General features: G+C 33.3%; 1 protein-coding gene across 1 annotated transcript; it reads right to left on the bottom strand.

The window, feature by feature from the left end:
* Positions 1 to 219: 219 nt before the first annotated feature.
* On the bottom strand, positions 220 to 2,925 carry LOC114717246 (protein WHAT'S THIS FACTOR 9, mitochondrial-like). The gene is made up of 2 exons (XM_028902351.1): positions 2,713 to 2,925; positions 220 to 1,662 (listed from the first exon to the last, which is right to left on the bottom strand). The coding sequence occupies exon 2, from the start codon at positions 1,625 to 1,627 to the stop codon at positions 377 to 379; it is 1,251 nt and encodes a 416-aa protein (XP_028758184.1). The 5' UTR covers positions 1,628 to 1,662; positions 2,713 to 2,925; the 3' UTR covers positions 220 to 376.
* Between the last annotated feature and the right edge of the window lie 15,474 nt (positions 2,926 to 18,399).

The raw sequence follows: 18,399 nt of genomic DNA on the forward strand, positions 1-18,399 counted from the left end.
AATCAAGACGATTCGAACCCTTTATCACCTGAGCTAGCTTCAGGTGGCATAGAAAACCATATATTTCCCTTACAAAAGAATGAAGTCAAAAGAAGTTAATTAGTATGGCAATGTTTCTAAATACAACCCCAACGTATAGAACGATTAGCCACAGAGCGTAGGTTAAAAAGATGAGAACCACAACAGTAAAGCCAAAGAATTCAGCAGTGAATTAAACTATTTACCAAAACTAATCATAGGATTGGTTATAATTTTCATTAACTCATTAAGAGGTCTAGCTACAAGTGTTGTGAAAATACCTCAAGGCTAGGATACAACCGGTTGTGTGACCATTAAACAAGAAACTGCAAAGCTGGTTGGGCAGTTCAACTTCTACTTAAGAACACTCGGCCATCTCACAGCCTTGCTCATCCACAAAATCCAAATCTAAGTCCAGTTTCGGAGAGTTCCCATTTGAAAACCTATTATTCACTCTCCTGTTCCTTAAAATCACCTCTGACTCTTTCATCAACTTGATGTACTTTTTCCTCACGCTCAGTAGAGGATGCTCACCTATAGCTGATCTATTCCTGTAAGCTTCCTTAAGAATCGCTGTACAAGTTTTGTTCCTAAGAGACAGATAAAATATATGGGGATGCCGTTCAAACGCCTTGTGCACTTTCTGTGGCAGCCCCAGATGTTTCTTAAGGCAGAAGAGCGTCTTCCTCTCAGCAGAGTGTTCAACAAAAAGGGAAAACAGTTCATGAAGAAGCCCAACAAGTCGCTTCTCTGCTATGTCACTGTCCGGATCCAAATTTGAGAATTTCTCATAAGGTGAAACATAAGGAAGCTTTTGAAATTCATTAAGCCAATTCTCAATCTTCTTCCTCAGCCTTAAACCTTTTGATGGAAAAAGTGGAAACTCGATGGCCTCCATTGAGTCACCAAAATAACAGCCTCTCTTCATGGCATTCAGCTGCACTGTGGACCAAACTTTTTCTTCACTTTCTACTGCCAATCCCGTCAATCCCTCAGCCATGTCTACAAACTTGAATGATGCATCAAGATTCCGCTCTGGATACTGCAAGAAATCATCAGGCAATCCTAGATACCATTGCATCCCTTTGATTATTTTTAACGGCAGAACATTGTCTCTGCTCATCATTATCATCTTCTTTAACCTAGCTCTTAAGTCCTCCTTGAACTCTTCATAAACTGTTTCCTCTTCTCTGTGAATCAGGGCAGCTTCCGAAGTCAACCTGAACCAAGGAAGATTGTATTCAGGACCTGTAAACTCCTCAAAAATGGAAGGATATTTCCGCATAAATCTTGCAACCTTCATGGGCACACCTAACTCTAATCCCCTCTTAGAAACTGCAGAGATTGGAAGACAACCATTTGGGTCCTGGGCAATACAGTTTTTGAGGGCTATGACAGGTTTTAGTGGAATGGACTGGTGGATGTGCTCAATTGAGTCATAGTATGAGTCTTTCTTCCATTTCATGTACACATCCACATAATTGCATACCTGGATGTGCAAGAAAGGATGTTTTGGAGTCCTATATATAAAGGAGAATATTGATTTTTCAGATGATCTGAGCAGATTTTTAAGGGTTCTTGGTGGAAATTTGTTGGAGTCCAAAAACATTGAGCAATAAATCAGTGGCAGCACTTGATGATTTCCTGCCCAAAAAAAAAAAAAAAACCAGAAAAAGTGGTAAAGATTTTAGTTTAGAGCGACATTTGCAGTATTCCTGTTTGACCCTATATAGAGATTCCCATGAAGAAGGTTATGAGAATGTTTCAGTAGAAAATATAATAGTAGAAAAAGTTTTTTAAACAAAATCAAATAGTGATTGCAAAATTTTAGCAACAGGCCATAAGAAATTTTGACAAAAACTACAACCATTGCGGCTGACATACTATACAGTCCCACTCTCCCAGAGGGAGCTATTAAGTTGATACAAGTATAATTTAAAGAGGATGAGTAAATGCATTAGGCCAGAAAAACAACGTAACTTCTCTGTGAATATAAGACATCTAATCAGTAGGATCAACTAAAACTTTAACGTAACTTTCAAAGTTTCCACCTTTTCTTCAGCTGAAAAATAATTTCCAACTGCTACCAATTTTTTTATTTGACCTTCCTAACATAGGCTAATCAAAACCATTAGTAGACAAGCAACCTTGTTGGCTAGAATTATTAAAAGCAGAGCATTAGAAGCATATCAACAAGCAAAATATGGAGACCGAGCAACCTATATTGTTCTCAGTCATGTGGTCAAAGGGGAAGAAATTAAGTTCCATCTATATCCAAATCAATCGACAAATAATCTGCCAATAAACAGAACCATCAAGTAACTCTAACTTTCTGCTTCCATTTCCCAATTTGAACTTGAATAAATCAGCATATCTCAAGCATCAATTTTAGAATTGTACAAATACTATAAAGAGTAAATTAACATGAAAACTACATCACGAAAAGGAGTTTTAAAGAGGGCTCAGAATAGAAGAATCGAGGTATAACAACTGATGCACACTGATGAACTCTTTTGATAAACTTTTCTCTTTGAAGCATTTTAGCAGACAATTGATGGGCACTGTAATACGAACTGATAGATTAAGCTCCATATCTCGTAAGTCTTTCTCCAGACAACAAAACCCATATCATACCAGCTAACTCTCAAATTGCAAATTTTTTAGGCTTGGGGGGGGGGGGGGAAAGAAACCCACACTTTTCAGAGCGTCGAAGAAGATGGTGTGGAACTTTAAGCTGCTACACACAAGAATGACCAAACGTCGAGCTACCCCACAAGAGAAAGACAAGCTTCAAAGCTAACCATGGCGACGGCAAGAATGAAACGAGGAAAAATGGGTTTCATAAGGGGGTAGAGGAACGACGAAGTTGAAGGTGAGTTACGTGACGGTGATCGAAGGAGAACTGAGAACGAACATCGGTGGGTCCGCATGCTCTGTACAGCCAGGGCGTTTGCGCATGAAGTATTCATTTTTTTTTTTAATTAATTTTTTCTTTTTTAACCAATGGTGGTTGGGCCGAGATCCAATCATCAGAATTAATTCTTTACAACGTAAGGAACCGGTGCTCTAATTCTTAGAATTTGATTATGTCTCAAACAAAATTACATCTAATAAGAAAATATTTGTGCCTAACCAAAAAAAAAAATATTTTTCTTTATTTGTGTTAAGTTATATCTCGTAATCAAAAAATTTTTTTAGTGGTGCCAATATACTAAATTGATTAATTTTTAATGCATCAAGTATCTTGAACTATCCTAAATTTATTAATTTTTTAGTGCATCCAATGAAGTTTTCAGTATCCTAAATTAATTAATTTTTAATGCATTACATCACCTTAAAGTATTTTTCTAATAGTACTCATTAAGTGTTAAAAAAATACTTTGGATGCACTAAAATTAATTAACTAATAATAGTAGGTGTTACCGAAAAAATATTTTAAAGTGCTAGATATAATTTAATCCAAGTGAAAAAATTAATAAAAAAAATGGATATAGCATTCCTTGCTCATCTTAGGGAATGCAGATTCCATCAATGGCAAGGCTGACTTTGCAAGTGGCAGAGAGCGTCAATACTGTGCATGGGATTCGAAGCCTGAATGGTTGAAGGAGTTGGAGCTGAGGAAGAAGACTGACATTACGACTCTTAACAATATGCATACACACATCTATTCATGAACTTTTAGTCCATATATGCCAAAACTTTTACTCAATATATGCCAGACATTGTACACTTTTTTAGTGCAAAAATACTTATGAACATTTAAAATGAGAGAAAGATATAATTTTTGTATCCTAAATCAACCACCTTCCGATTTAAAAGGGGAGGTTGATGGAGAAAATTATGTTTTTATTGTTACGTTTAGGTTGTTTTGTTGCTTCAATTTTCATTAAAAAAAATGACAGAAAGATGACATTGCCATTAACAAGAGCCTACATTTATTACTTTTTGTGGTGGCCCACACTAATGTCTAGTCTAAGTGTTAGCTTTGAATAAAGGTATAAATCTACCCATTATCTTTTATTCAATGTGTGCCATATATCATAAACTTTTCTCACATGCAAAAGTATCTATAAATGTTCAACATGGAAGTAAAAATTATACAATCATTAAGTTAAGTTAGCATTAATAATGGGGTTAATGTTGTTTTTTATTTTTACACTTTGTCTTTATTTTGATTTTGGTCTCTAAAGGTTAGAGCCAGTATTTTTGGTCTCTCAAGTTTATTATATTTAAAACCATTAATCCCTATAGTTTGAAATGGACTTGAGGGTGAAGTTAATAGTCTTAGGTTTTCTTATGTCGCATTAACACCATTAAGTTTACTTATTTGAAGAACTAATGTGGAAGATGACGTGGCAAAATTAATGAGTAATCAAATAAAAAACCTTGACTTGTAAAACAAAAACTTTAAAACACAAGCACAAGTCGCACTCACTTACTGATTGAGAAAGCAATTAAAGGAAAAGGAAAGGAAAAAAGGGTCAGGTTAGGGTAAGAAGGGCTCACTTTTTGGAGAAGTTTGACCTCACCGCCACTGACAATCAATGTTGTTGGCAATCATTTAGTGAAGGTTTTTGTGTGCCATGTTTTCTTTACTAGTTTTCGTAATGTACAGTTATCTTGTTTTCTTTATCTAAGAGATTTTATGATGCTAGATATGAAAATCACTAACCTATCTTTGTTGATGCTTGTCATCTCTACAAAAAAACAGCTTCAAAATAGGGACATCTCCATGTATAGTTTAGAAAGTGGATATGTTTCTTTCTTTTTGGTTATGACTATCTGAAGAGTGTAAGCAAAAGAAAATAGACATGGATGAAGCTAATGAGAAGAATAGGAACCTATCTTCTTCCATGAAGGCTATGAGAAATAAAGAGCAGCGAGAATCTACCTCATCAAATGGGGGTTAGAATTACTCATGAGTTAGAGGAACTGTTGTTATTGCTTCTTAATCAGAAAAAAACTTGCCAAGTGTGTAGAACTATAGAGCTGTTGCAATATTTCCTTGAAAAGAAAAAAGGCCTAGCTGTTAAAAGGAAAAGTAAAGACAAAATTGGATGAAGAAAACTAGTAAGAAAAACATAACATACAAAAATCGTTACCGAACAATCGTCAACAATATTGATTACCGATGACATTATGGTCATGCATCTTTTGTAAGTGGGTCCTTTCTTAATCAAAACTCCATGTTTTTTATTTACTTACTCATCAACTTTGTCATAATACCTTCCATGTCAACTCTCTAAATAAACAAACTTAACAGTGTTAATACCATATAAGCAAACTTAACATTGTTAACTCCAACTCCAAGTCCTTTCCAAACTATAGGGATTAACAATTTTAAATAAAATAAACCTGGGGGACCAAAAACATCAACCCAACTTTAGGAATTAAAACTAAAATGAAGAGAGTGTAAGGACCAAAAATAGTATTAACCCTCAATAATATTTAGCACTTTATCAACTTATGAGCCATTAGAATCATGTCAAAAACCAACATTTAAAGTTTTTCCTTAAAACTTGTTGATCATTTTGATTATTATTGAAAATTGTTAATCATCTTGATTATTATTAAAAAGAGCTTTTCTCATGACACAAAATATAAATCATTGTAAAGAAGTTAATCATAGTAGAAAAGAATTAAACTTAGTTTTTGAAAATCCTACTATGGTTATAAAGAGTCGGCTTACTACAATGACTAACCTTAATAGGAGAAAAACCAATTATAACAAAAGCACTATCATGGTCAAAAAAGGATTTGACCTCAATTATCGTTTTTCAAAAAATCATACGTTCTAAATCTATGAAACAACACATAAGACTCAGGGTACACAAGAATGCTTATAAGCGTAACAACAATTACAATAAGCCTTAAGGCACAACAACTACCCACAACTTATCACAAACATCTATCACAATAAGATCTAGGGTTAAGCCTAACCCATAAGTTATATATCTGCTCAATTTAAATAATCACAACACAATTGAAAACATTAACATATAAGTTTTTCAAAGTAAATCAAGTGTAGATTCACACAAAAAAATATACATCAATTATGGACTCTTTCTAACATCACTTTCCTAAAATCTAGTTATCCAACATTAAATAAAAGTAAGTATATACCAATTACAAAAGCATGTGCGCTAAGATAGAAATGTACATATCAATACAATCCCAAGCCCTAAGAGACCCACCAGGCAATAGTGCCTATACCTCTGGTTGCTTTTTTTTTTGCACCAAGTCCAATAGGATGACTCTCTTAAAAATAATGAAGAACAACAAGGTTAGACAATTAAGTCTTAGTAACCACAAATTAATTTACAACTTATACAAGCATGATGATAAGTCAATGAAATAGTGTCATACATAAATATCATAAGTCATAAAACATATAAACATAGATGTAATAATCAGCATTATAATTTATGCCCTCCCGTTTATCATACTCCTTCTTATAACTCTTCAATATGGACCCAAACCACTCATACTGAGTAACCCGGCCAAAGGTTACCCAAATTACTTTGGCTCAACAAGTCCCCTCACCTACACCTTATGGTTCAACCAATGCTCAAGAAGTATTAATCCATGTTGTGTTGACTTCAAAAACAAGTCATCCACCACATAGTAAATCCCAATCTCTATTCATAAGCCCAATGCATGATCATAATATAACAATATTGTCAATGTAGGATTCATTATGAAAAAAAAATATTTTTCTCAATTCACAATAAATACTAGAACTTCACTTCATAACATATCACAAGACTGCTAATACAAGTTCATAAATTCAAGTCAACATACTTCCTATTTTACCAAAGTTTAGTATATAGGGAAAAAACATAATTTATTCCTAGACATAATTTTCACAATTCAATTGAATAGAAAAGGTAGAGAAAACATCTTACAATCCATGTCATATATATAAAACAATTTAAATTAACCTTGATTACCTTAACTCTAAGTTTAACACTAGCATGAGCATAAAGGCACTGATAAGTCTCATATTTTACATATATCCTTTTATCCAAACTTATGTTTTTATAGCTCATAATTGTGTATTTTGAGCCAAGTTAGAGGTATTTGTGCATTGATTGCATAAGAGTTAATTGTGTGCCTTTATGTGCTAAATCTTATAACTTTTTTTCATTCTTTGGCTCTTGTGTATTTTATATACTTCAGACTATATGACTATGAGTTTTATTTAGATCATTGTAGGTATGTACAATGTCAAAAGTCAAAGCAGTCTTGCTTCTGCATTCAATATTGTGGCGCATTTACTGAGTTATCACAATGAATGATCTCATGAAAAAGCACAATGTCATTAATTCAAACGACATCATTTTGTCAAGACATCATAATGAATGTCGAGAAGCACCTCGACAAATGATCAAAATCTCGTGTAAATTCCAAATAGGTGTGAATTCCATATTCATCTCCATTTTTATCTTAACCTCATCTAGATCAACCTCTCTTCATTCTCTCTCAATTCCTATCACCTCTTCAAACCATTTATGCTCTAATCCTTCCATTTTCCTATCACCTCTTCAAACCATTTATGCCCTAATCCTTCCATTTCCACTGGTTAATATGCTTAGTTTTACTTTTTTTTTCATCAATCTTACTCCTCTCCATTAGTTTCCATGGCTATTTAAGTTGCTAATTTGGTTGTAGCTATAATTTCTATTATGATGAGCTAAACTTCAATTCCTTGGTGTTTAATAAAGTTAACTTGGGTTCTTGGAGCTATCTTAGGAGTTTCTTCTATCTTAATCTTAGTTTCATTCATTTGTAAATATGGATTATAATGCTAGGGTACTAGATTTTGATTTGTCGTTATGACTGGAATGTAATTCGATTGATTTGCATTAGGATTAAGATTTGATTTGTGTTTTTCACTTTAATCGATTGATTGAATTAGTATTACCTTCTATTATATTGATTCATTCAACTCATTTGTTTAAATCTCTTGATTAACTAGTTAGGGTGATAGCATTGCTAGTTAAGAGTGGATAATACCTCTTAAAGAATATAATTCATATGAAGCACTGAGATGAATTTAATGAGTTAGGGTTCTAACTCATTAAGTTCATTATTTGCAAAAGGTGTTTTAAAAAACCTAGGTTAATAAAGGATTAAAACTCAATTAAAAGTGAAACTAACTCATTGAGTTCATTGTTTGCAAAAGGTGTCTTTAAAAACCTAGGTTAATAAAGGATTATAACTCAATTAAAAGTGGAACTAGAATAGTTGATGGATTGGGCCATCAATAACTCATACATTACATTCACTTCACTCACTAAATCAAAATATATAAAGATTAGAAAGCTTTCTCTAATTGTAACTGAATCACTTTATTCCACACTTATACCTCAATCATTCCTTTTAGTTGACTTGATATTTAAACTTAGGTTAATAGGATTAAGTGATATGACCTAGATGTATGCTGCTTTATTCTATTTACATAGTTTTTATTTGAGAGCCCTCCAACATGGCTTGTCAAGCATCACTTCACAAGCTTAAACAGAAGCTAATTTATATCAAATTGTATATTACAATTAAACATAATCCTAACAACCCATTATTGGGTAACAAAACAATACTCAAATTCTTGTATCTCTCATTTCACAATAACTCTCACAATCAAACTTTTAATCCCTTGCCAATTTTCTCAACCTAAAGCTATAACCATTGTTTTCTCAACTCAAACAACCCAAAGGAATCATCATCATAATAACATCATTGCAACACATTTTAACAACTTTGGAATTGATATTAACTTGTTTTTTTTTAATAACATCAAGACTTAACAAATTAGAAAAACTATTGTTTTCATGAAATGCCTACAATATACTTTTCAGAATTGTTGATTCAGATGAAAAGCCATCATTGGCTTATGTTTAGGAAAGGATGCAAAGGGCTAAAAGTGGAATCAATGATATATTTTATAGAAGTAAAGAACTATTAAAGCCTTACACAAAAATTATTCAAGCTTGATAGGACAAGTATTTGAAGCAAGAACTTCATTGGAACAGCTTATATTTTGAATCTTGCAGTCTTGTATAATCCAAGCTTGATTAAAAAGAACATATTGCAAAAATATTCATTTGATGTGTTTAAGTTAGTCTCAAATGAAAATATTGATTATTGTACAATGATGTTGCAAGTTTTTATTTACCATGATTGTAAAACATCTTTTGATAGATATTCATGTGAAAAAGCAAATCAAAAACGAGATCCTCATAAGTATATTTAATATCATGTTTAAAAGCGCTTGTTAATTCATATTTAATATCATATATCTAAATATAACTAAGTGTCTTTTATTCTATTATGCAGATTAGTGGTAAGAGTAATCTTTATTTGGTTAAAGGAGAAGGGTTTCGTTCTCTCTAAAAGGCAGTGTGCTCTCTCGCTTAGCTCCTTACTTTTTCATACTCTTCCTATAAGATAGGATCATCTCATCTACTAGTACCACATTTCTTTGTCTTTTTCTTTTTGGTTTTAGTTTTTCCTATAAGTTCTTGCCTTTTTCTGTTAGTTTGTAAAGTTTTTTCATACTCTTTAAAGCTATGTTACTCTCTAACTGTGGTGAGCATTACACGGATTTTTGCCAACAACACTATTTCTTTGTTTGGATCTTGGATTATAGACATGTTCATGCTACCAAATTTCAATCTTTAATCAATTTATACTGGCATTTTTAAGGATAGGTTGCTATTATTTAATAGCATTTTGACTATTTTTATGACAGATCTTATATTCTTAGTCATGGCTCTGGCATTTTTCAAGGTTTAATACTCGCAATTTTTGAATGGCAACCGAATATGCCAATATCCAAGGTTTCTTTTCGATATGTTCATATTTGGGTTCAAATCAAAGGCTTATATTTAGATTATTACACAATATGAGGCCAAGCAATTTGGTAATTTGCTTGGATCTAATCTAGTTTATGATGCCATTTGTTTATTCAATTGTCAAGGTATTCAAGTTAAAGTTAAACTCCCAAGTTGTATCTTATTCTCACAAATCCCTCCATTCAAAATGAAATTGGGCAAAACTCTATAGCTTTCTTTTCTTATTGAGCTGTGCTGATATTGTGGAGAGTTTGTGCTATATATAGAGCCAAAACAAGTCAATTGGAATCACATTACATGGCATTAAGTTTAGAAAAAACCTTACTTTGAAAAATTCATTCTCAAATTACTATTCACTTGACAGCTTTAAAAATAATACCAATTTTGAAAATTCATAATTAGTCCTAGAAAAATTAAAATGAAGGGATTTCAAGTTTTATTTGAAGGTTACTAAATGTTCTTAGAAGGAAAAATACTCTGTGTTCAAAAATCCATTACACTTGAGCCCAATTTTCACGCAAACTTATACTATTTATTGTTAAATTTTTAGTTTTCTAGAATTTATGCCTAACATTAAATAGGCATAATCTTTTACACAAAGCTTTAATTTTACTAAATTATTTCTCATTTTAAAGATAAAAGTGGGATATGTTAAATTCCCAAATTTCATAAGCAAATTCCCTCATTTGCTTAAAATCATGTGGGCTCTAAAATAGGTATAGATTAGGTTATTTTCATCCTTTTAATCTCCATTCTTGCACCATCATGCCATGTCATTTCATGGATATCATTTATCATGCAAACAACATATAATTATACTTTAACTGTATTATACAATGTATAAGAGTTAAAGGGTCAACCAACCATAGTCAGTGCATGATTACATAATATTATCCAAAAAGTCCACACAAAAAATCTTCAAGCAATGGCCACCTCCTTGCCTTTCCTTTTAGTACTTCTATCGTCTAAATGGATAGGATTTAAATATAATAGGAGTGAGATTTTAAAGAAATTTTGGTAGCAAAGAACATCAATCATAGTATCAAAATATAAGATTGATTCATGTGATATGCAAGTGTTTAACTTATACATTGTCATGCCATTAATATGCTATTAACATGCCATAGAAAGGGAGCACATAACTTAATTATACATATTTTTTAAGGCATCAATGCAAGAACTTAATCCCATTTCAACATTCAAAACTCAACCACATCATGACACATACACATAACATAAACAACCAATGCAATTTAACAATAAAATTGTAAGTTTTTACTGCCTTTTTACAAACTTGATTCCTTGATCTCTTTCTCTTGTTCTTGAGCTCTTTCTTGTTCACTGCCAATGCCTATCAAGCAAACAACAATGGCATTTCAATCAACTTAACAATTCTATTAACACTTCACTACTACAAAGAGGTCTATTTTCATCTCCTATTTTCATCTGAAATTGAAAATAGATGAATATAGGGGCCCATACTCATCTATTGGGCCAAAACAGATGCGTTTAGGCCTCCATTTTCATTTGCTCAAACAACCAAACAAATATGGAGGCCCATATTCATCTAGTAGGGAGACCAAACGAATATGGGCCCTATTTCGAGCCCACCGAACTCTTTTTTGGCTTAACTTACCTTCAACTCCTCCCAAAAGTACTCTTCTCCCTCTTTCAGCTCACCACCTCCTTCTTTGAACCCTCTTCAAACTTCAACTCCCACCCCTTCTCTAAACCCTCCCCTCTAACTTCGCCCCCACCTCTCTCCTAGCGCCCCTCATTTCCATCTCCCCTACCCCCACACCTCTCTCAACGCTCCCTATTTCCATCTCTCCTCCCCCCAACACCCACCCCACCCCCATCCCTGTAACTAACCCCACCCCCACCCCCACCCCGGCCCCTCGTGTACCCTCCCTACGTAACAGCTCCCCCCCACCCAACCCCTAACATCCCTGTGTCCCCCCCAACATTCCTCCCACCCTTCAGTTGCTCCCCTTAACATGGCAACTCTCCCTTTTCCAATTGAAGGTCGACTTCCCCCCTCGTTTCATATTTTTTCCTCTCTATTTTTTTTTACTCACATTTTGTTTCTTTCTGTGTTTCCAGCAAGCTTATTATGGGTAGTCTACAGCTCTCTTTTATTTCTCATTCTTCACTTCATAGGTAAGTTAGATATCTTTTTAAGGATGAATTGATCATATATATGTTGCTGTTTGATGAACCTGTTGGAATTGGGAGGCTTGTGATTGTATTGTAATTTAGATTTTTGATGAAATGCATATGTATAACCAATAGAATGGAATTGAGTTTTTGATCTTATATTATTTAGTTTTTTGTTTTCATTATATCCATTAATTATGAAGGAGTGGTTTTAAATATTTTTTTGTTGTAGTTACGGTGTTTGACGAAATGGCTACATGAATTATATGAATTTACGCTAGAAACAATTAATAATGATTAGATTAAATAAATTAGTGAGTTTAAATAGAAAAGTACATCTTTTATTTATTGCAAAAAACATTTTCTTGTAAAATGCTATGTTAAAATACTAACTATGTGATTAATAAAATTTATTTCTTTGTTTATAAAATGTTTAATATTAGATAATATTTTATTTCTTGTTAAAGGTTTTAATTTATGTTCTTTATTTGTTGATTTTAGTCTTGAATTACATTAAATTATTTAGAATTACTTATATATTAACATAATGGATCGTAGTTGGATAAGTGCTTTGAGAACGTCTAAGGAGTATGAGAAGGGGGTAGAAGAATTTATTGAATTTACTAAAAGGAATACTTATGACAGGTGTGGAAAATATTTTTGCCCTCGTGTTAATTGTTTAAATGGAAGATGATTGACTATTGATGATATAAGGGATCACTTATTTTGTAAGGGGATAAATCTTCGATATACAAGATGGATATAGCATGGGGAAAGAGGAACAATGCCATTGGTTGAAGAAGAGGAAGTTGTGGGTGGCTTCAAAGATAGGATGAGTGATATGATTTATGATGTTGGACTAGGGTTCTCCGCACAATCGTATATAAATGACAGTTTGCAAAGTGATGCAGAAATAGTTTTATACCCTAAATGTTCTACGTATACATGGTTGACAGCTATATTGAAATTATTCAATTCGAAGGCAACTAATAGATGGACAGATAAAACTTTTATGGAGTTACTTCAATTATTGGGTTATATGCTTCCAGCAGATAATATTCTTTCAAATAATCTCTATGGGGCAAAGAAAATATTGTCTCAGATGGGAATGAGCTACGAAAAGATACACATCTGTCCTAATGATTACATATTATACGGGGAAGAGTATGCTGATCTTATTAAGTGTCCAAAATGCAAATCTTCATAATATAAAGTGAAGAAGAACAAAGATAGTGATGGTGATGCTAATGAGACAACTAAAAGGCAACCTTTGAAGGTACTACGGTATCGTTCGATAATAACATGATTCAAAGGTTTGTTTGCTAATGCAACAGAGACAAAAAAGTTGACATAGCATGTTGATGAGAAAATATCATATGGAAAACATCTTAAGCACTCTGCTGATTCTTGTTAACAGAAGAAAATGGATGAAATGTATCCTGGATTTGGTAGTGAGCCAAGAAACCTTCGTCTTGGGCTTTGTACAAATGGAATTCATCCTTATGGTACTCTCAATAGCGCATATAGTGCTGATTTACAACTTACCTCCCTGTTTATGCATGAAGCACTAGTATATGATGTTGTCTATGATGATTTCAAGACCAAAATAGCCAGGGAATAATATCGACATCTACTTGGCACCTTTGATTAAAGACTTGAAGAAATTATGGGAGGAAGGCATGGATGTGCTTGATGCACATAAACAAGAGTCCTTTAAGTTGCATGCAATTATCTTCACAATGATAAATGACTTTCCTACCTATGGAAACTATAACATCCTAACTTTTAGGCCTAGAAGTATCAAAATTAGCCTGAGATGGACAGGCTACCAGACCCTTTTTGACAGAGGTCCTAGAGATTTTCTGAAAGGACAGAAGGATTTTCAGGGACTAAATCGTAAAAGAAAAGTTTTCTGGGATTGAAAAAAAAGAAAGTTAGAGACTCTAGTGAAGTCTCAAGGCCCGAGAATGAGAAATAGAGATGAATGTAGGCCAATAGTTATGTTGGAGGCTTCAATGAGATGAATTTTGAGGTTAAGCCAAACCAAGAGCAAAATTGTAATTTTGCAAAATTTCAGGCTAGTAAGGGAAAAAATAGAAATTATGCTCGAAAATCCCAGAAAATGGGAAATTGTGGGTGAAGGCCTGAACACTTTAGAAAAATTCTAGAAAAATGGGAATAAGGTTCAGAGGCCTGTATGAGGCTAAAAATAACAAAAATGCCCTTGGAAGGAAATTGTGGAATTCCTAGGGTTTTGACTGATTTTGAATATTATAAAAAATGAATTATTTAAAGCATAAGGAGACATTAGATAATTGGAAGAAAATGGGAGAAAATACTTGAGGAATTATCACAGGTTTTAAAAATAGTTTTGTCCCCAGAAAGCGAAGAGGTTGGCTTTAATGGAATTTAAAGCCTATTTACATACTATCTGGGCAAGTCAAATGTCTAGAGGTTGACTTTTGACTTAAGAAAAATTAGAGGAATTTCCTATGATGAATAGATAGTATTGGTACCTGGAGACAGATTCTCGGAGTCGTAGACCAATAGAAAGAATTCGGTCAAGTTCACTCCGAAATAAATATGATTAATTATTTTAAAGGAAAAACAAGGGAAGAGAATAATTCCCTCTTTAGGCATGATATATAATGCCATGTGGATTTATTTGAAGTGAGAAAATAGCACCAGAACATATCCCAGTGGTCTCGGGTAAGTCAAGGCCCGAAATAGTACCCTACACGGTGCAAAATGGTAAGATAGGTAAGGGCTAAGGGTTGTATTTTACACAAATTTTATATAATTTTCTCTCTATTTTAATGCCAAAATGATGAAGGAATGTGGAGGAGACAGGTGTACAGTTAGATAAGAAAAGAAGGTATTACGTGTACGGCTAGATGAAAGATACGTGTACAGTTGGATTAAAAGCATGTGGATTGATGATGTAGGCATGATGTCATCAAGATGATGTAAGAATGATGTCATGGGACACTTGTCACCATAAGATTAGAAGATAAAATGGACAGTCCAAATCAAGCCACATGGTTTTTCATGTAGTTTTCACTACCTTTGTGGTTATTGAGCTTGGTTATGGATTTTAATGTTTTTAATCAACAACTCAGATTCAGTCTTATTTTCTATGAATACCCCCTCCCTACCCCTCATTTTCATGCAAGCCATGGACCTATAGGAAAACTTTTTCAAAATAATTTCTAGAGAAAGAAAGAAGAGGGAGAAAGAAAGGCCAAGTTGTCCTATGTCTAAAACAAGGTATGTTCATGGTTTTTCATGTAGTTTTCACTACCTTTGTGGTTATTGAGCTTGGTTATGGATTTTAATGTTTTTTAGGAGCTTAAAACCCTAGGGGGCATACTACACGAAATTGTTAAGGATAGGAGAAGATGAAATTGATGTGAGAATATTGTTTAAGGCCTTGAAAGGAACACAAATCAAGTGGTTTTATGTTGAAATTAGTTGAATTTCATGATTGTGTAACTTGAGAAAATGCTTTGGCCAAACCTGGTTCCTGTGCCTAGGATGTGATTTTGATTATTTTGATGCTTCCAATATGTTTAAAATGAAAAATTGTGTAGGGATAAGATGAAAGGATGAAGTTAGAAGCATTGGAATCAAAACTAAAAATTAAGTGGCAGATTTCGATTTGGGCCTAGGACCAGGGGAAGGAGCTGGATTTTGATGAATCTAAGTTCATATTTAGATTCCTTGGGTAAAATTGTGTAGGATTGGCCTAAGGAAACAATTTTCACAAAGCTAGAACACTACATTATAAATTAAGGAAACAAGGATCAACTTTAAGGACATAAGTCTTCCATGTTGTGTAATTCTTGGTCCTAATAAGTAATGTAATTCTAAGTCAATTATGAAAGTTTGACTAATTAAGAAAAATTAATCAAAAACAATTATGAAAAAATATTTTCAAGTCTCAGAAAATTAAGAAAAAATAAGGATAATATTCCTTGAGAATTATCTGATGATGTATAATTAGTTTTATGACCAAATTATCTTTAGAAAAATTACAAAGGAATTTAAGGGTGATTTAGGCTAATTTGAGGCCTTTTATTTGAAAATTTTCAAATAAATATTTAGAAGAAGAATAAAATCCCAAGAAAATTCATATGATATCACAAGGAATTATAAGAGATTATGGGATTAAAAAGAGATCCTCAAATAACCATGAATTTTCCTAATTCTTTTAACAAGTGGGAAAATCAATAATGAGAAGCAAAATAGTTTTTTTATATATATATATAATTGATGGGAATTCAAGTTTGAGCTAAAGAGGGCATTTTAGAAAGAGAAAAATGAGGAGAATAAATTATGAATCTAACAGAACATAATTACAGAGGCCAAAGTATTGTAATTATAGAAAAGAAATTAAATCCGGAGTAAAAGTGTACTGATAAAGCAAGAAGTAGAGTCTTGCACTTTGCTTGGCCCACAATTTGCCACTTGTCAAGCCACAAATAGAGAGGATTTTGACTTTTGAAAATTAAACACATTTGGAATTACTTAATTAAGAGAGAGATTACAAGGAGGACTAAGCTCTTAACACTTGGCATACCATTAATTGTGGTGGTTGGGATATTTTTGGTATTAATGAGAGCTTATCCTCCCCCTTTTCAAGACTCAACTTTCAGCCAAAGGAAGAGAAACAAGAGTAAGAGGACTTTTAAAGGGTGATCAAGAGAAAGACAAGCTATTTTGATCTACCAAGTTAATATTTAAGGTTAGTAAGTAGTCTTATGTTGTTGCTTGCTTGTTTTCCTTGAAATTGATGGTTGAAAATTCTTCTTTTCCCTCTTTTGGTTGCTGGCTGAAATAAACAATGGTTAGGGGAGGGGAGTTTTGTTGTTAAACCTTGTTAGAATACCTTAAATCATAGTTGTTTCAAGTGGTTTAAGTTGTTGTTTAGAAGTTTTTTGTAAAATCCAAAATTTTGGGCGTAGAAGTACCAGAAATAGCCTAAATTGGATAGGCTACTAGACCCTTTTTGAGTAGAGGTCCCAAAGACGAGAAAGAAAATTAAAACAGTTTTAGGGACTAAATTGCAAAGTAAAAGTTTTCAGGGGCTTAAGTGTAATCAAGTTAGAGGCTTCAGTAAAGTCTCAAAGGCCCAAAAGGAGAAAAGAAGCTAGATACATGCCAAGGGTTAAGTTAGAAACCTCAAAAAGAGGATTGTATGAAGTTAAGTCCAAGCAGGGACTAAACTGTAAATTCATAAAGTTATGACTAGCAGGGGTAAAAATGGAAGAGTATACAAAGAATTTCAAGAAAATCTTAGAAAATGGGAAATAATATTCTAAGACTCTTCTGTGAAGAGAAAAGACGAAAGTACCCCTGAGGTAGCTTAAATGGAATTTATAAAGTTATGACCGGTAAAAAGTATATCGTTTGAGGTAATTATTTAAAATAGCAAGAGACCTCAAAAACGTACACAAAAATAAGGTTAAATGGTTGAAAGATTGTACTAATTTATAAAATTAGTCCCGCAACCAAAAGGCCAATGGGGTGGGTTTAATAAATTAAAAAGCCAGTTATGCCGATAAAAGGGTATTTTAGTAAATGAATTTTTACGCAAGGCTTAAAGGAATTGTTATGGCCTAAGAAAATTCATAGATATTCTCTAGAATTAAAAGAAATTTATGGAGTAGATAGAAGAATTTTCTAAGCTCCGGAAGGCCATAAACAAAGCCGGAGAAACGTGGGCCAAGTAAATTCGGAGGAAACTTAAGAAACAAGTTTGATCCAACGGCTAAGATCTAATCTCCCTTCTCCTCCACCACATTTGTGGCACTTGGCATCTTCTAGAAGGTTGAGGTAAGCGTGATGCAATGATGATGTAAAAGTCAACTTGAAGTTCCAAGATTGCCCTTACCCTTTCTATTAGCCACTAAGGGCATTTTGGTCCATTCAAGCCAAATTTTTGGCTATAAATAGGCACTCCCTCCCCTCATATTTCGGCCAAGCAAGGAACCATAGGGGAAACTCTGCCACTCTTGCATTTAGAGAGAGAAAGAGCTATTTCTAGTGAGAGAAAGTTCACCTAAGTTCAAGCTTCAAGATCAAGGTATGTGATGGTTATAGCATCTGATTTGATACCTATTTCGAATTAGTTACTATGCGTATCTGATTCTAAATTTGGCATACTTAAAGTACACTCTGTAAGCTTTAAATCCATGGGTAGAACACTTCATTTGGATATATGTACGATTTATGGTGATTTTTCAAAATTAGGGTTTGAAATCTGGAAATAGTGTTGAACCTTTGGAAGAGTATCGAGTTCCATACAATTTTGGTACTTTTCTGAATAGGTTGGTTCCTAAAACTATTTTTCGTGTAAATTTTACTTAAG

Source organism: Neltuma alba, unplaced genomic scaffold (assembly GCF_004799145.2).
Source record: "Neltuma alba isolate B1F8T4 unplaced genomic scaffold, ASM479914v2 tig00002129_pilon, whole genome shotgun sequence".
Taxonomy (NCBI): Eukaryota; Viridiplantae; Streptophyta; class Magnoliopsida; order Fabales; family Fabaceae; genus Neltuma; species Neltuma alba.

Coding starts and splice junctions, on each gene's coding strand:
- LOC114717246 (XM_028902351.1), bottom strand. CDS start 1,627: ATGTTTTTGGACTCCAACAAATTTCCACCAAGAACCCTTAAAAATCTG.